The sequence below is a fragment of the Bos indicus x Bos taurus genome, chromosome 4 (assembly GCF_003369695.1).
Source record: "Bos indicus x Bos taurus breed Angus x Brahman F1 hybrid chromosome 4, Bos_hybrid_MaternalHap_v2.0, whole genome shotgun sequence".
Taxonomy (NCBI): domain Eukaryota; kingdom Metazoa; phylum Chordata; class Mammalia; order Artiodactyla; family Bovidae; genus Bos; species Bos indicus x Bos taurus.
This window is the reverse complement of record NC_040079.1, coordinates 75,179,134-75,194,234: the sequence shown is the minus strand read 5'-3', so window position 1 is coordinate 75,194,234 and position 15,101 is coordinate 75,179,134. Positions and strand designations below refer to the sequence as shown.

At 36.8% G+C, this 15,101-nt stretch overlaps 1 protein-coding gene across 4 annotated transcripts in view; it reads right to left on the bottom strand.

The window, feature by feature from the left end:
• The window catches only part of DNAJC2 (DnaJ heat shock protein family (Hsp40) member C2), a 37,514-nt gene that overhangs the window by 9,533 nt on the left and 12,880 nt on the right, over positions 1–15,101 (bottom strand). For all 4 annotated transcript variants that reach the window (XM_027539738.1, XM_027539736.1, XM_027539739.1 and 1 more), the window contains 7 exons: positions 10,649–10,747; positions 9,570–9,711; positions 7,854–7,934; positions 6,889–6,954; positions 6,484–6,575; positions 6,286–6,407; positions 5,743–5,892 (listed from right to left, as the gene is read on the bottom strand). In XM_027539738.1, the coding sequence (XP_027395539.1) occupies positions 5,743–5,892; positions 6,286–6,407; positions 6,484–6,575; positions 6,889–6,954; positions 7,854–7,934; positions 9,570–9,711; positions 10,649–10,747 (752 nt within the window). The remainder of the gene's footprint in view (positions 1–5,742; positions 5,893–6,285; positions 6,408–6,483; positions 6,576–6,888; positions 6,955–7,853; positions 7,935–9,569; positions 9,712–10,648; positions 10,748–15,101) is intronic.

The window sequence follows — 15,101 nt, the reverse complement described above, 5'->3', positions numbered from 1 at the left end:
ATCAGTCTACCTGAAAGGTTCTTTTCACCTAAAATATCTGACAGTATAAATAAGTCTGTAAATAAGTCTGTAAACTCTAGAAGATCCCTGGCTTCTAGGAGGTCTCTTATTAATGTGGTTTTAGACCACGTGGAAGATATGTTTCTGCATTTTAATATGCTGTCTAAGTTGGTCATAGCTTTTTTTCCAAGGAGCAAGCATCTTTTAATTTCATGGCTGCAATCACCATCTGCAGTGATTTTGGAGCCCAAGAAAATAAAGTCTGTCACTGTTTCCGTTGTTTCCCTATCTATTTGCCATGAAGTAATGAGACCAGATGCCATGATCTTAAGTTTTTTGAATGCTGAGTTTTAAGCCAACTTTTTCACTCTCCTCTTTCATTTTCATCAAGAGGCTCTTCAGTTCCTCTTGGCTTTTTCTCTTAAGAGTGGTATCATCTGCATATGTCAGTTATTGGTATTTCTCCTGGCAATCTTGATTCCAGCTTGTGCTTCACCCAGCCTGGCATTTTGCATGACGTACTCCGCATATAACTTAAATAAGCAAGGTGACAATATATAGCCTTGATGTACTCCTTTCCCAATTTGGAACCAGGTCTGTTGTTCCATGTCTGGTTCTAACTGTTGCTTCTTGACCTGCATACCGTTTTCTCAGGAGGCAGGTATTCCCATCTCTTTTAAGAATGTTCCAGTTTGCTGTGATCCACACCGTCAAGGGCTTTGGCATAGTCAGTAAACAGAAGTAGATGTCTTTCTGGAACTCTCTTGCTTTTTCTATGATCCAACAGATGTTGGCAATTTGATCTTTGGTTCCTCTGCCTTTTCTAAATCCAGCTTGAACATCTGGAAGTTCTTGGTTCATGTTCTGTTGGAGCATCGCTTGGAGAATTTGGAGCATTACTTTGCTAGCGTGAGAGATGAGTGCAGTTGTGTGGTTGTTTGAACATTCTTTCGCACTGCCTTTCCTTGGGATTGAAATGAAAACTGGCCTTTTCCAGTCCTGTGGCCACTGCTGAGTTTTCCAAATTTGCTGGCATATTGAGTGCAGCACTTTCACAGCATCATCTTTTAGGATTTAAAATAGCTCAGCTGGAAATCCATCACCTACACTAGCTTTGTTCGTAGTGATGCTTCCTAAGGCCACTTGACTTCACTTTCCAGGATGTCTGGCTCTAGGTGAGTGATCACACTATAGTGATTATCTGGGTCATGAAGATCTTTTTTGTATACTTCTGTGTATTTTTGCCACTTTTCTTAATATCTTCTGCTTCCGTTAGGTCCATACCGTTTCTGTCCTTTATTGTGCCCATCTTTGCATGAAGTGTTTCCTTGGTATCTCTAATTTTCTTGAAGAGATCTCTAGTCTTTCCAATTCTATTGTTTTCCTCTCTTTCTTTGCATTGATCACTAAGGAAGGCTTTCTTATCTCTCCTTGCTATTTAGAACTCTGCATTCAGATGGGTATATCTTTCCTTTTCCCCTTTGCCTTTCGCTTCTCTTCTTTTCTCAGCTATTTGTAAGGCCTCCTCAGACAACCATTTTGCCTTTTCTTTTTCTTGGGGATGGTCCTGATCACTGCTTTCTGTACAATGTTATGAACCTCTGTCCATAGTTCTTCAGGCACTCTGTCTATCAGATCTAATCCTTTGAATCTATTTGTCACATCCACTGTATAATCGTAAAGGATTTGATTTAGATCATACCTGAATGGTCTAGTGGTTTTCCCTGTGTGTGTATAGCTGCTCAGTCGTGTCTGACTCTTCGTGATCCCATGGACTATAGCTCACCAGGTTCCTCTGTCTGTGGGATTCTCCGGGCAAGAATACTGGAGTGGGTTGCCATTTCCTTCTCCATTTAAGTGTGAATTGTGCAATAAGGAATTCATGATCTGATCCACAGTCAGCTCCGAGTCTTTTTTTCACTGACCATATAGACCTTCTCCATCTTCGGCTGCAAGGAATATAATCAATCTGATTTTGGTATTGACCATATGGTTATGTACATGTGTAGAGATGTCTCTTGTGTTGTTGGAAGATGGGTGTTTGCTATGACCAGTGCATTCTCTTGGCAAAACTCTGTTAGCCTTTGCCCTGCTTCATTTTGTACTCCAAGGCCAAACTTGCCTGGCACTTCAGGTACCTCTTGACTTCCTACTTTTGTATTTCAGTTCCCTATGATGCAAAGGACATCTTTTTTGGATGTTAGCTCTAGAAGCTCTTGTAAGTCATCATAGAACTGTTAAACTTTAGATTCTTTGGCATTAGCGGTTGGGGCTTAGACTTAGATTACTGTGATACTGAATGGTTTGCCTTGGAAACAGAGATCATTCTGTCATTTTTGAGACTGAACCCAAGTACTGCATTTTGGTCTCTTTTGTTGACTATGACTGTGAGGGTTAGTCTATTTCTTCTAAGGGATTCTTGCCCACAGCAGTAGATATAATAGTCACCTGAATTAAATTCACCCATTCCCATCCATTTTATTTGGTTCACTGATTCCTAAAATGTTGACATTCACTCTTGCCATCTCTTGTTTGACCACTTTCAATCTACCTTAATTCATGAACCTAACATTCCAGGTTCCTATGCAATATTGTTCTTTACTGCGTCAGACTTTACTTCCAACACCAGTCACATCCACAACTGGGTGGTGTTTTTTCGCTTTGGCTCTGTCTCTTCAATCTTTCTGGAGTTATTTCTCTGCTCTTCTCCAGTAGCATACTGGGCACCTACTGACCTGGGGAGTTCATCTTTCAGGGTGGTATCTTTTTGCCTTTTCATATCGTTCATGGGCTTCTCAAGGCAAGAATACTGAAGTGGTTTGCCATTCCCTTCTCCAGTGGAACACGTTTTGTTAGAACTCTCCATCATGACGTGTCCGTCTTGGGTGCCCCTACAAGGCATGGCTCATAGTTTCACGGAGTTAGACAAGGCCATGGTCCATGTGATCAGTTTGGTTAATTTTCTGTGATCATGGTTTTTATTCTGTCTTCCCTCTGGTGAATAAGGATAAGAGGCTTACGAAGAAAGCTTTCTGACAGGAGACTGGGCTGGGCAGGGCAGGGCGAGACAACTGGGTCTGGTTCTGATGGGCGGGGCTATGCTCAGTCAATTTTTAATCCAATTTTCTGTTGATGGGTGGGACTGTGTTTCCTCCCTGTTGTATGTTCCCTCCCTTCAAATGGCAACCCACTCCAGTATTCTTGCCTGGAAAATCCCATGGACGGAGAAGCCTGGTAGGCTATAGCCCATCGAGTTGCAAAGAGTTGGACACAACTGAGCGACTTCACTTTCACTTTCTTCCTTAACACCACCTGTTTGGTACTTTCTCAACCTAGTACTCATCTTTAAGTATTTCAATTGCCTATTTTCTTATCATTCTCCATCATTAACTAGTGGATCTTGAAAGCAAAGACTGTGTTATCATTAACATCAGTGCTCCTCTATCCATACCTTAAGTATTGGTGATTGCCAGGGTCTGATCTCTGTACTTCTTTATTCTTTCTCCCTGGGAGTCTCATCTACTCTCCACTGAGATGTGGATGACTCTGATGATCCTGCTAAACATCAGACTTGTACCTCAAAATCACCTACTGAGTATCTTCATCTCAGCATGCCCGAAACTGAAATAATTTTTCCTAACCCCTTTCCTCTTCCTTTGTTTTCTATTTCACTGAGTAATATTATAAACCATCTAATATTCCACTCAAGAAACCAGAACATGTATTAACACTTATACTTCCTCCAACTTAGAATCAGTATTGATACCCAACAGGCAACAGCAGATCTTACCTCCTAAACGTTGGTTCATGTCATCTACCTTTGTCTGTTTCCACCATCTCTACCAGTTTAAGGCCCAGCCTCTCACCTGGATTATGCAAAAGACTTTTGTCTCTTGGCCTCTTGTGTTCTCTTGGCATCTTGAGCAAAACTGACTCAGGTCAGATTTAGACTAGCAATGGCCTTTAAGACCCAACCTCTCCTTCAGCTACCTGTGGTTCATCAAACCTCTTGTATGGATGTGTCAGTGCTCCTTGATCTCTCTCATCTAATCCCATATACACACTGCTTCACCTGACTAAATCCCACTAGATTCAAATATCCTTCCTTAACCACCTGTTTGGTACTTTTTCAACCTGGTACTCATGTTGAAGTATTTCAATTGCCTGTTTTCTTGTCATTCTCCATCATTAACTAGTGGATTCCTGAAAGCAAAGACTGTGTTTTCATTATATCAACATCCGTTGTAACTGCTTGGCACATACTTAGTGCCTATCAGATATCTGATGAGTGAATAAAAGAATTTACGCTGGAAAGGAGCAATGATATAAAGTTACCCAAGGCCAGAACTTTAACCCTCTTTTATGTACCATCTCTAAGAACTTTTAAAATTTTCTATTTTCTAACTAACTTTTAAAGTTTTTGACTCAGTTCTCCTTATGCCAAATCTAACAAGTGCTACATGTGAATGATCTCATCTTCATAACTCTTTCTAGGTATTATTTCAGTTACTGTAAAAATGAGGAAATTGAGACACAAATAGGTTGAGGGAACCTCCTGAGAACCACAGCCAGGACACAGGAAGTAGAGAATGACTTCAAATCTAAGCTGCTAGCCCTGAGCCCATGCTCTCAGTAACTATAATACACTGCATTCTTCTCAATATAATTTTCTAGGTGAAATCTGAGGAAAATATTTCATTTTTTCTATTTAGATTTTCCACTTGTCAAAAGTCTGAAGAGACAGATTGTATTTTTATTAAATGCCTTTCAAAGCCTAGTGATGGGGCAGTTTTAATTTCAATTTTATTAAGTGAAGATTTAAGATGCCATATATTAGAATACATATTCTAGTGTCTGGAGCCTCTGGACAGTTACATGAAAGAGTTTTCTGTACATAGTAAGCATGAACATATTTGCTGAATTAAACTACAATGGTGTAGTATATGGTGTGGCAATCTCTAGCTTGGAATTTCATTAATTTATCCATTTTATGCTGTGTGATATAAAATAATACTGGCCTCTAACTTTACCAGTTTAAAACGTAAGACTGTCTCTTGGACAAAACTACATTTGAAAACTTTTGGGCCTTTTGAGTTAATATTTTTAGTAAGATCTATTTGAACACAAACTACCAGCATTGAACTAAATAATATCCTTTTATTTAGACAAAAATGAAAGCTTTTAGATCCTTAAAAGCAACCCATGTTTAACTTCTAAAAGAACTTTTTCTGTGATAAAAATTAATTTACACTATTAAAGAAGCAACCAGACAAAACCAATTTGTGGTGCATTCTTAGAATAAATGATCTGATATCTCCAACTGGGAGAAGGGGGCGAGATAGTGATGGTAGGCGACCTGTGACAGACACAACCAGGAGATACACAGCTGACACTGTTGCTCTTATTTAGATCCTAATTTGAACAATTCAAGTATAAAAAGATGTTAAGATAATCAAGAAGATCTGAATATGGGACATGTATTAAAATAATAAGCTTTTTTCTTTCTGAAGGTTTAAAATGGCAAGATGGTTATTTTAAAAACAAACAAAACACGACCCTATCAGAGTTGCATACTGAATATGCATGTGTGAAATTTTTAAAAAGTGAATTTTAAAACATTTATGTTTTGAGATAAAATGCAGAGAGTAGTTTAATTATATTTTTATCGTAATGAAATATTTTTAAGTTTAAACAGAAATCTGATTTACTTGTATGTAGTGCTTGTTCAATCAGTCAACGTACCTTGCATAAGTTTCGAAGTTTTTGCCTTTCTTTCTTAATGGCTTTTTTCTGGATATCTTTTTCCTTCTTTGCCAATAATGCTTGTTGTCTAACTTCTTCTTCTTCTTTCTCCTTTGCTAACCGAGCAGCTTCTAATTCAGCTTGTCTTTGCTTTAATAAAATTATTTAGTAATAAAATTAGAATTCTTAAATGCTCTATAACCTTACTAAAAAATACAATTTTTAGTAACTTATATTACAGAAAGGTAAACATCAACTTATCAAAGACTGAAGGAAAAGCAGATGGTAAAGTTCTACAAAAATTTGTAGAAATGTAAAACCGACATATTAGAAATAAGTGTAGTGTTAAGAAATTATATGACTTCATATTTTTGCCCAGTAAGAATCTGGTGATAAAGAAGATCCTTCTGTCAACTGTGCTAAGTGTCATGATTCATTCATAGAAGCACCTAGTTCTCTACTGACAGTCAGTGTTTAAAACAGATCTGAAGATTGACAATATTATGAACATTTAAAGTCCAACTTTATCAAATGTCATCTTACTTTCTCTTTAGCCTCTTGCTCCTTTCGTTTTGCGTCTGCTTTTGCTTTCTTTTCTGCTTCTTTCTTGGCTTTTTCCTCTTCCTTAAATTTTTTTATCCTTGGGTCACAGCTATATGCATTATCTACCAAAAAAAGTTAAATCTTTTGAATGTCAAACATTTAATTAAAGAAGTCTAAAAATTCATTAGTTAAACTTACCAACTAATGTTCTTATTCTGTTCATTTCTTCTTTTTTCCTTTGGGCCCTTGTTGCTCTGTTCTGCTTTTCAATCCATCTCCTTTCATCACGGCTATTAAATAGGAAATATTGGAAACAAACTATTGCTTATAGATGGTATGATAAGAAAATGTAATGCTTTATAAATAAAACTAGTTAAGCAACCAGAAGAAAAAGAATTTGCTGACTTGAGCTTTATTGACAATTTCATAATCACATTTAGCACTATTAAGCTTAACTTGTGAGATGGGATCTCAAAATATCAAAAAACTTATTTAAAATGGATACACAGAAAAATGTGAAAGAAAATACACATGGTGCATTTTTATATCATCACAAATACCAAATAACCAAATAAATGTCTTATCAATGATTTACATACATACCATTCTGCTTTTTCTTTTTCTTCTTCATCTAAATAAGAAAATTCTCTCCAAGAATCAAAATTATACCTAATATAAATAGAAATAAAATAAAGTCAAGCCTAAACAAATGAAAAATATCTTCCTTTTAAAATTAAGTTAGGAGCATTAAATTTTAAGAAACTTTAATGACAAGTGGATGAGTCTAATAGGTCCCTCCCCTCTTTTCTGATACTGAAATCACACTGTACTCAACTCTTTTTCTTCTTCTTTTTAAAATGATGCTGTATTCGGAATGGAAGTCTAAAATACTTATCAGCCTTAAATCAAAATACAGCTTCCTGCTATCTCTTCTGAATATCAGGTTTTACGCTTGACTGGGACGTGGTACAAGTTGTCCCTGCCTTCACCTCCACTAGTTTGTCAAGTTTTAAGGTCATCTAGTAATGGTCACTTTACCTGGTTTGTGTTCTCCGAAGGTAAGAGCAACTACAACTGACAGAGCTAAATTTGTCGTTTCTGTTTTACAGTGATTTTGTTTTCATATTTACCAGATACTTAATGAGAAAATATAGCACACATAATATAAAAGTAGAAAATGAGTAATATGTATTAAAATTAATGAACCAGTTAGAGACCGCAGTCTTCCATTGTCATATACTCAAATAACTTTAAAAAATAAATGAAAAATTATTTTTTACTGAATTCAAATGACTCCTTATTTTTCATTTTTTTATTGCTATAGTGTGCTTGACATCTAGAAATCTGGTTGATAGAGATTGAAAAAACAATCATAATAGCCTAAATATTACACAGAAGATAATACAGCATTCTGTGGAAACTTTGATTTCTTAAGAGAGTCCTCCTTTTGTTCAGTGAAGGTTCTGTGATTTTCCCACCTATCAATTAATTTATAAAAGTCAGTCAAGTACTTATTGAATGCTTTTCTTAAAAAATGAAAGCGCTGGAGAAACAATGTATTCACTCACCAGAAAGAATAAAATGCATCTACATCTTCAAATGATGAATTCATATCACCAAGTTTAGGGACATTTTTTTTATTTGACCACCTGAAATATTGAAAAAAGGAAAAGCTAAAAACATTTTGTACAAACGTTCAACAACTGATTTGTTAAAAAAGTTTTTATCAGTCCCTTACAATCTCCCTGCCCTACGTCCTCCATGACTAAGAGACAGAGCAGAGGGATCAGGAGTGCTGTGATGAGCAATACAGGTGCAGTAAAGGGAGGGCAAGGGGAGGATGGGGGTGCAGAAGAAAACAATGGAACAGTGTTCTAACTCTCAGCTTATCTTTAGTTCTGTAAATTACAAGGTTGTGGAAGATGCCAGGATGGCCAGGAAAAACAGACTCTAGCACCATGTTTCAAGCTCACTTAGTCCTGCAGTACAGGCAGTACAGAAGTGACCTGCAGGCTGAGCCTTTTAAGAAACGTGAATCCTCGGAGGGAATAGATTTCCACCTCCTCATCTCTATCACCTCCCCCTTAATCAGACTTGTAAGTTTAGCACTTCACCCACCATCTCTGAATGGATCCTGAGACTGCTGTTGACCTGTTTTTCCAACTTGATGCACTGTTCCACACACACATGAATACAATACACTAATTTTTTTTTTACAACATTAATTTTTTTTTTTTAAACCACAAAACAAAGGTAAGGAGAAGGGTGTAGGAAATAGTAGACTGTATCAAACCACTAATCAAAGTGCTTCTCAAACTTAGCTGCTTCTGCTGCTGCTAAGTTGCTTCAGTCGTGTCCGACTCTGTGCGACCATAGACAGCAGCCCACCAGGCTCCCCCATCCCTGGGATTCTCTAGGCAAGAACACTGGAGTGGGTTGCCATTTCCTTCTCCAATGCATAAAAGTGAAAGGTGAAAGTGAAGTCGCTCAGTTGTGTCCGACTCTTAGCAACCCCATGGACTGTAGCCCACTAGGCTCCTCCATCCATGGGATTTTTCCAGGCAAGAGTACTGGAATGCGTTGCCATTGCCTTCTCCCAAACTTAGCTACCCATCAAAATCGCCTGCAAGCATTAAAAAACCTACAGGCATTCCAAACCACTTAAATTAAAATCACAGTTTCTCCAGGTGGAACCCAGGCTTCAGGAACTGTTCAAGCTCCCCAGCTGACTCCAATATGCAGCTAAGATGTGCTCTGAGGAAACCTTCCAGTGCAGATGGAAGCAAAAAAATGTAGATTACTGGTTCACACAATTTGAAACTGATTTTAATTAAATAAATTACATATGACTTAATCTTAAATATAAATTCACCCTTTGTCAGAGAACCTTATGATAATCAGATGCTCAAAAATAGAATAGAAGTTTTTCCTCAATGAAAACTGACCAAATGTTGGTAGTGTGCCTGTTAACAAAGGGGAAGGAGAAAACGGGAAATCACTGTCACCTAAGTATCAGCATCACACTACATAAAGTCAACCACTGTTCTTTCCCCCAAAGGAAATTTAAAAGAAAAATGTCCTGTGAGTTAATTTAACTACAGGAAGGAAGAACTGTTTAGAGAATAAAATAAACAATCATAGTAAGTTCACCAGAGGAGCTCAATATTGTAAAGGAGGAGGAAGAAGAGAACCAAACTATTACCAGAGGAAAAAAACCAAAACTTGGAACTATTAAGAAGCCAGCCAGTAGAGCATTATGATCACAAGGGGATGCCAGAACTCACCTGGAATTCCTTTCAAACACTGGGGAAAACACTTCGAAGAAATTGTCCTTTGCTTCACTTTTAGAAGGAACTGAGTTATCAAAAGTAGGGTCTACACTGTTAAATGCTCGTCTTTTCACTGGATCAGATAGCATTTCATAAGCTGAAGAAAAAAAAATCAAAGGTCACATCACCATAATACTACATTTTTTTCCTTAAAATAATTTTTTGTACTTAAAAGTTGTGTGTGCTTATGGGGAGGGGAGGACTTCAGTAATAGCTTGAGCACTACTGGTTACAACTGGACTTAAAAACTTCTGTAAGTATCTCTTCTGGAAAAGAAAGGACAGAACAGTAAACACTCAATCTTGAAGAAAGCATGACTGAGGAAAAAGAAATAGCTAGAAAATTAACTGTTAGATCCCAAGGCTGTTAAAAAAAAAAAATCAAAGGATCTTTGGCATCCTGAGCACTGTGTAAGAGTGAGCCAATGAAGAGTAAGTTTGAAAAGTGTGTATACAGTTTTTAAAAAATTAGCATCAAAATTAAAAATCACATTTAAGGAAACATTTAGAAATGGTGGTTGCCTCTATTAATTTGCTTATGAGGATATGGCTATGTAAATAGCCATTGACAGCTGTGGGTCCTTGACTAGGATAGAATCAACTTCTTGATTTAAATAAGCAAAATATCTGAGGAACAATTTAATTCCATAAAGTGTCTGAAACTGAAAAAGATGTTAGTAGTCTCAACCTTAAACACAGCACTTGTATGAAGTAACTCCAGGATAAGCTTCTCATAAGAATCACCTGCTGATCTTGTTAAAAATGCAGATTCAGATTCAGTAGGTCTGGGGCAGGGCCAAAGCTTCTGCATTTCTGACAAGCTGCATTTCTGGTATTGCTGATGCCGTTGGTTGGGAGAACCTCACTTTATAAAGTGAGGCTCTAGGGGAGATGACCACAAATAACCAGATGTTAACTAAAAATGTTTTTAAATGTTATGGTATAAATGAACTGCAGTATACATAGGAAACCCAATCTAAACAATAAATAATCTTCACTATCAAAAATTCCGAACTCTTTAACACGCTTTCTTACCTTTAGTTATGCAAGTGAAGTAGTCATTATCTCCTTCTTTTATTGGTTCACCAGCTGCTTTCCGTTTGTCCGGGTGATGTTTTAAAACCATTGCTTTATCTACAAAGATTTAGATAACTTGTCCTTTTAGTCATCAAAATTAAAAAAGATCAGTCAAGCAGAGCCATTTTTAAAAGCATAATATTAGTTTAAAAATATTTTCTCCCATAGTAAAACATACGCTTATTAAAAAGAAATTACAGAGAAATACTGTGTGTGTGCTCAGTCATGTCCAACTCTGTGCAACCCCATGGACCGCACCCTGCCAGGCTCCTCTGTCCATGGGATTTTCCAGCAAGGTTATTAGAGTGGGTTGCCACTTCCTCCTCCAGGGGATCTTCCTGATCCAGAAGTCTCTTGTGTCTCCCACATTGGCAGGCAGATTCACTACCACTGGGCCACCTGAGAAACCCTGAAATAACTTTAAGAACTGGCCTAAGTGCCAGTACCCAAAAAGACAACTGCCATTAATATTTTGGTGTACTTCCACACAGACTTTTTCCCCCTTAAGCATATACCTTTAAAAATGTATAATCATATTATACGTACCAATTTAAGTTGTGATTTTTTTCAACTAAGCATTACAGCAGTTCCATTTTCCAGGCAGTTGCAAACGCTTCAGAAAATTTTAACAACTACTTAATACAGTATTTCAAGTAGATTTTTCATAACTTATTCAACTATTTCCCTACTACTGAGTATTTACCATAGATTGTTTACAATTCTTCACTACTATATTTCAATATGAATCATTTTGTACAGAACTATTTTTTCATATTTATGACTCTTTCTTCTCAGTATATACTTAGAGAGGTATATCAGTGAGTGAAATGTATGAACAAATCCCTTTCTAAAAGTTATACCACTGCAACCCCTATGTTAACATTCTTTTCACCACAACCTCAACAGCACTGGATCCAATCGTTTAAAACATCATTATCACTGGTGCTCAAGATCAAAAAAATTTTTGTGGTTTCTATTTTTCATCCCTTACTTATGGAGTAATAGAGAGCTATCTTAGTTTTTCTTCTTAGTTTGTGAGTCATTTTACAGTGAATAATGGCTAGCTGTTAATATCCATTAAGCATTTAATAGGTGCCAGCACTATTTATCAATTAATCTTTTCAGTAACTCTCTGAGAAAAGTACTATTAGTTTCTCCATTTTACAGATGAGGAAATAAGGCACAAGGAGGTTAAATAACCACTTACTTTACCTCTATTCAACATGTCCAAAGTCCTGGCCAAAATCAGGCTCCAATCCAGGTAGCCTGACTCCAGAGCCTGTGCTTGTATGCTGCCTCTCCTAGTCCATCATGTTTGATGCTAATGCTTTCCCCAGCTGCTGTGACCATTCTTGTGTTTTTAAAAAACATTCAGTTCATTAATTCATATTTACTGATCATTTCCTTTATATTGTATTCCAGTACTTATAAAGGAGGTCCTTCATTCTTCAGAAGTTTGATATGTTTCTATCTGAGTATCTTCTATGGTCAAAATTGAAAAGCTTATTTAATTTTCAAAGTCTTAACATTATCTCATAATCCTTCCCTTCTCTACTAATTTGTGAGGCTTCCTTTATCTCAGTAAATTTTACCAAGGTCTGTTTCTGGCTACCTATTCTTGTCACGGGATTATCTTTAAAATGACTCTGTCTTTCTAATATATTTGATGGTACCTTTCAGAAACTATTATTTTTGTTTATTTTTCTTGCACTTGGCTACTTAATTCAACTCTTATAGTTTTTAGGTAGATCCTGTTACCTACAGCTTCCCTTTTGACTGAGCTGGTAAAGAATCCGCCTGCAATGAGAGAGACCTGGGTTTGATCCCTGGGTTGGGAAGCTCCCCTGGAGAAGGGAAAGGCTACCCATTCCAGTATTCTGGCCTAGAGAAGTCCATGGACTGTATAGTCCATGGGGTCACAAAGAGTCGGACACGACTGAGCAACTTTCACTTTCACATATTACCTACAAATAATATATTTCTTTCTTTCTAATAGTTCTCTCTCCTTTAATATCTTAATTCACTGACCCAAACTCCCAAATAGCGTCAAAGTCATTGGCAGACTCCCTCATGGGTTTTTAGAATATCACACAGTTAAAAGTTTGTTGGCAGTGAAATCTGAAATATGTGGGAATTAATTATATTTCTTTTTAAAGTTCTATTTATCAAAAAGGAGTGAATATTAAATTGTACTGTATGTACTTTCACTATCTTCTTAGGATATCACATTGATATATTGATAATATTGTGTAAAATATAAGCAGATTTAGCTTTGTTAATATATTTCCTAAAAATAATATTCATTGGCAGTATTCTTTTAACACATTGTTGAATTCATTTTGCTATTAACTGTTTTTCGTATTATTCAATACATTCATGGATGATATTTGTAGTTTTTTTTTTTTTTAAGCCTTTCTGGCCACATTTTAAAAATTAGTTAGTTTTAAGATTCACAACAAAATTAAGAAGGTGATTAACAGATCTATAGACCCTCCGCCCTTCCTTATCAGCTCCCCCCACCAGAGCAGTCCATTTATTTTTTTTTCATCTAGCTTTTTTTTTTTCCTTCAAATTTGGCTGCACCATGTGGCTTGTGGGATCTCAGTTCCCTAACCAGAGATCAAACCCAGGCCCTGGCTATGAAAGTGCTGAGTCCTAACCACTGGACTAGCAGGGAATGCCCACTATTTGCTACAACTGATGACCCTACACTGACACATCATAATCACCTATAGGCCATGGTTTTCACTCCTGGTGGTGGACATTCTGTGGGTTTGGATGAATGCATGACAACACGTATCCACCATAATATACAGAGTATTTTCACTGCCCCCAAATCCTCTGCGCCCTACCTATTCATCTCTCCTCAATCCCTCAACCCCTGGCAACCAAGAACTTTTCACTGACTTTTCCATAATGTTGCCTTTCAATGCCAGGTTTTCATACTAGGATTACATGGTCATGAAATGAATTGTTCCTAAAACAGTTTATGTTCAGCATGAGAATTTTCAATTCCTTAAGCATTTGAAAAAAAATTCACTTAAGAAATCACCTAGGCCTAAAACATTTTCAGGAGATAATTCTGGGTAACTCTTTAAATTTTTTCAATTCCAAAAAAAAAGCCAATTTTATCAAAAATTTCAAATTCCCTGCATTTAACTGTGGCCTCAGTTAAAAATATCTTCTATAACACTTTCTATTCCTTTTGTACTCTACTATGTTTTTCCTTCTTATAAATCCATTTTAAGATATTGTTTTATCTACTTTTTTCCCTCCATTTTCCTCAGTGATATTCTTTTAAATATCTGAATTGAATGTTTTATTTTTTCTCTCCTTTAGAAAAGGTAACAGAGGTATCCTCTGGTGGTCCAGTGGTTAAGATTCCACGCTTCCACTGCGAGGGACCTGGGTTAGATTCCTTATCAGAGGACTAAGATGCTACATGCCTTGCAGTGCAGGAAAAAAAAAAAAAAAAAAACGGGGGGGGGGGGGGGAGGGGGAGGGGAAGGTAACATGATAGCTTTGCAAGCAATGAACTTCCTGATGGTAGGGCTCTAGCTGCCAAAAGTCTGTTCTGATAGTCAGTGATCTTGCTCTCACATCTATTAATACAATTTTTATTTCTGTCCAGGTCCAAGTGTATATATACAAACACTCGAGTCTTTTTTTTTTTGGTTGAGTCAGATCTACTTTATTACATAGAATAAAATGTTCATATTTTAAGTACTCCGTTCAAAAGGTTGTGACAATTGTATACAGTTGTTTAACAACCACTCAGAGGAAAATACAGATTGTTTTCATCACTCAGAGTTCCCCTTTACCCCTTTTCCAGTTAAGTCCCACCCCCACCACTTGGGACTACCCTTCTGATTTCTCTCCTGAGAGATTATGTTTGTAGGCTCTTGAAGTTCATCTAAATGGAATCATACAGTATGTCTCTGTATCTCACATAATGTTTTAAGATTCACCCCCTTATGTATATCAGCAATTTTTTAAAAACTGCTAAATACTACTCTATGTTATGAATACAAGCAGTTTGCTTATCCATCATCCTGTTGGTGAACATTTGGGTGGCTTCCAGTTTTTGGACACTGTGAATAAGGCTGTTATAAATATTTCTGTACAGTATTTCTTTTTATGGCATATTTAGTGATTTTTGTATACACTGCAAGGGTTCAGAAACTTTGATAAATACACTTTTGTTTGAGCTACAGTTAAAAAAAAAAAAACTGTATTATCAGTTTGTCCACTAACACTCAAGAGGAGACATTTTCACCTTCTAGCTGGTTTAAGAAGAAAAGGAAATTTACTGAAGGTTATTAGGCACCTCACAGGAACTAAGAGTCTGACTATTAGGCCTGGAAGCTTACTAGCCAGGAACAACAATCACATCATAATAGGATAGTTCAGA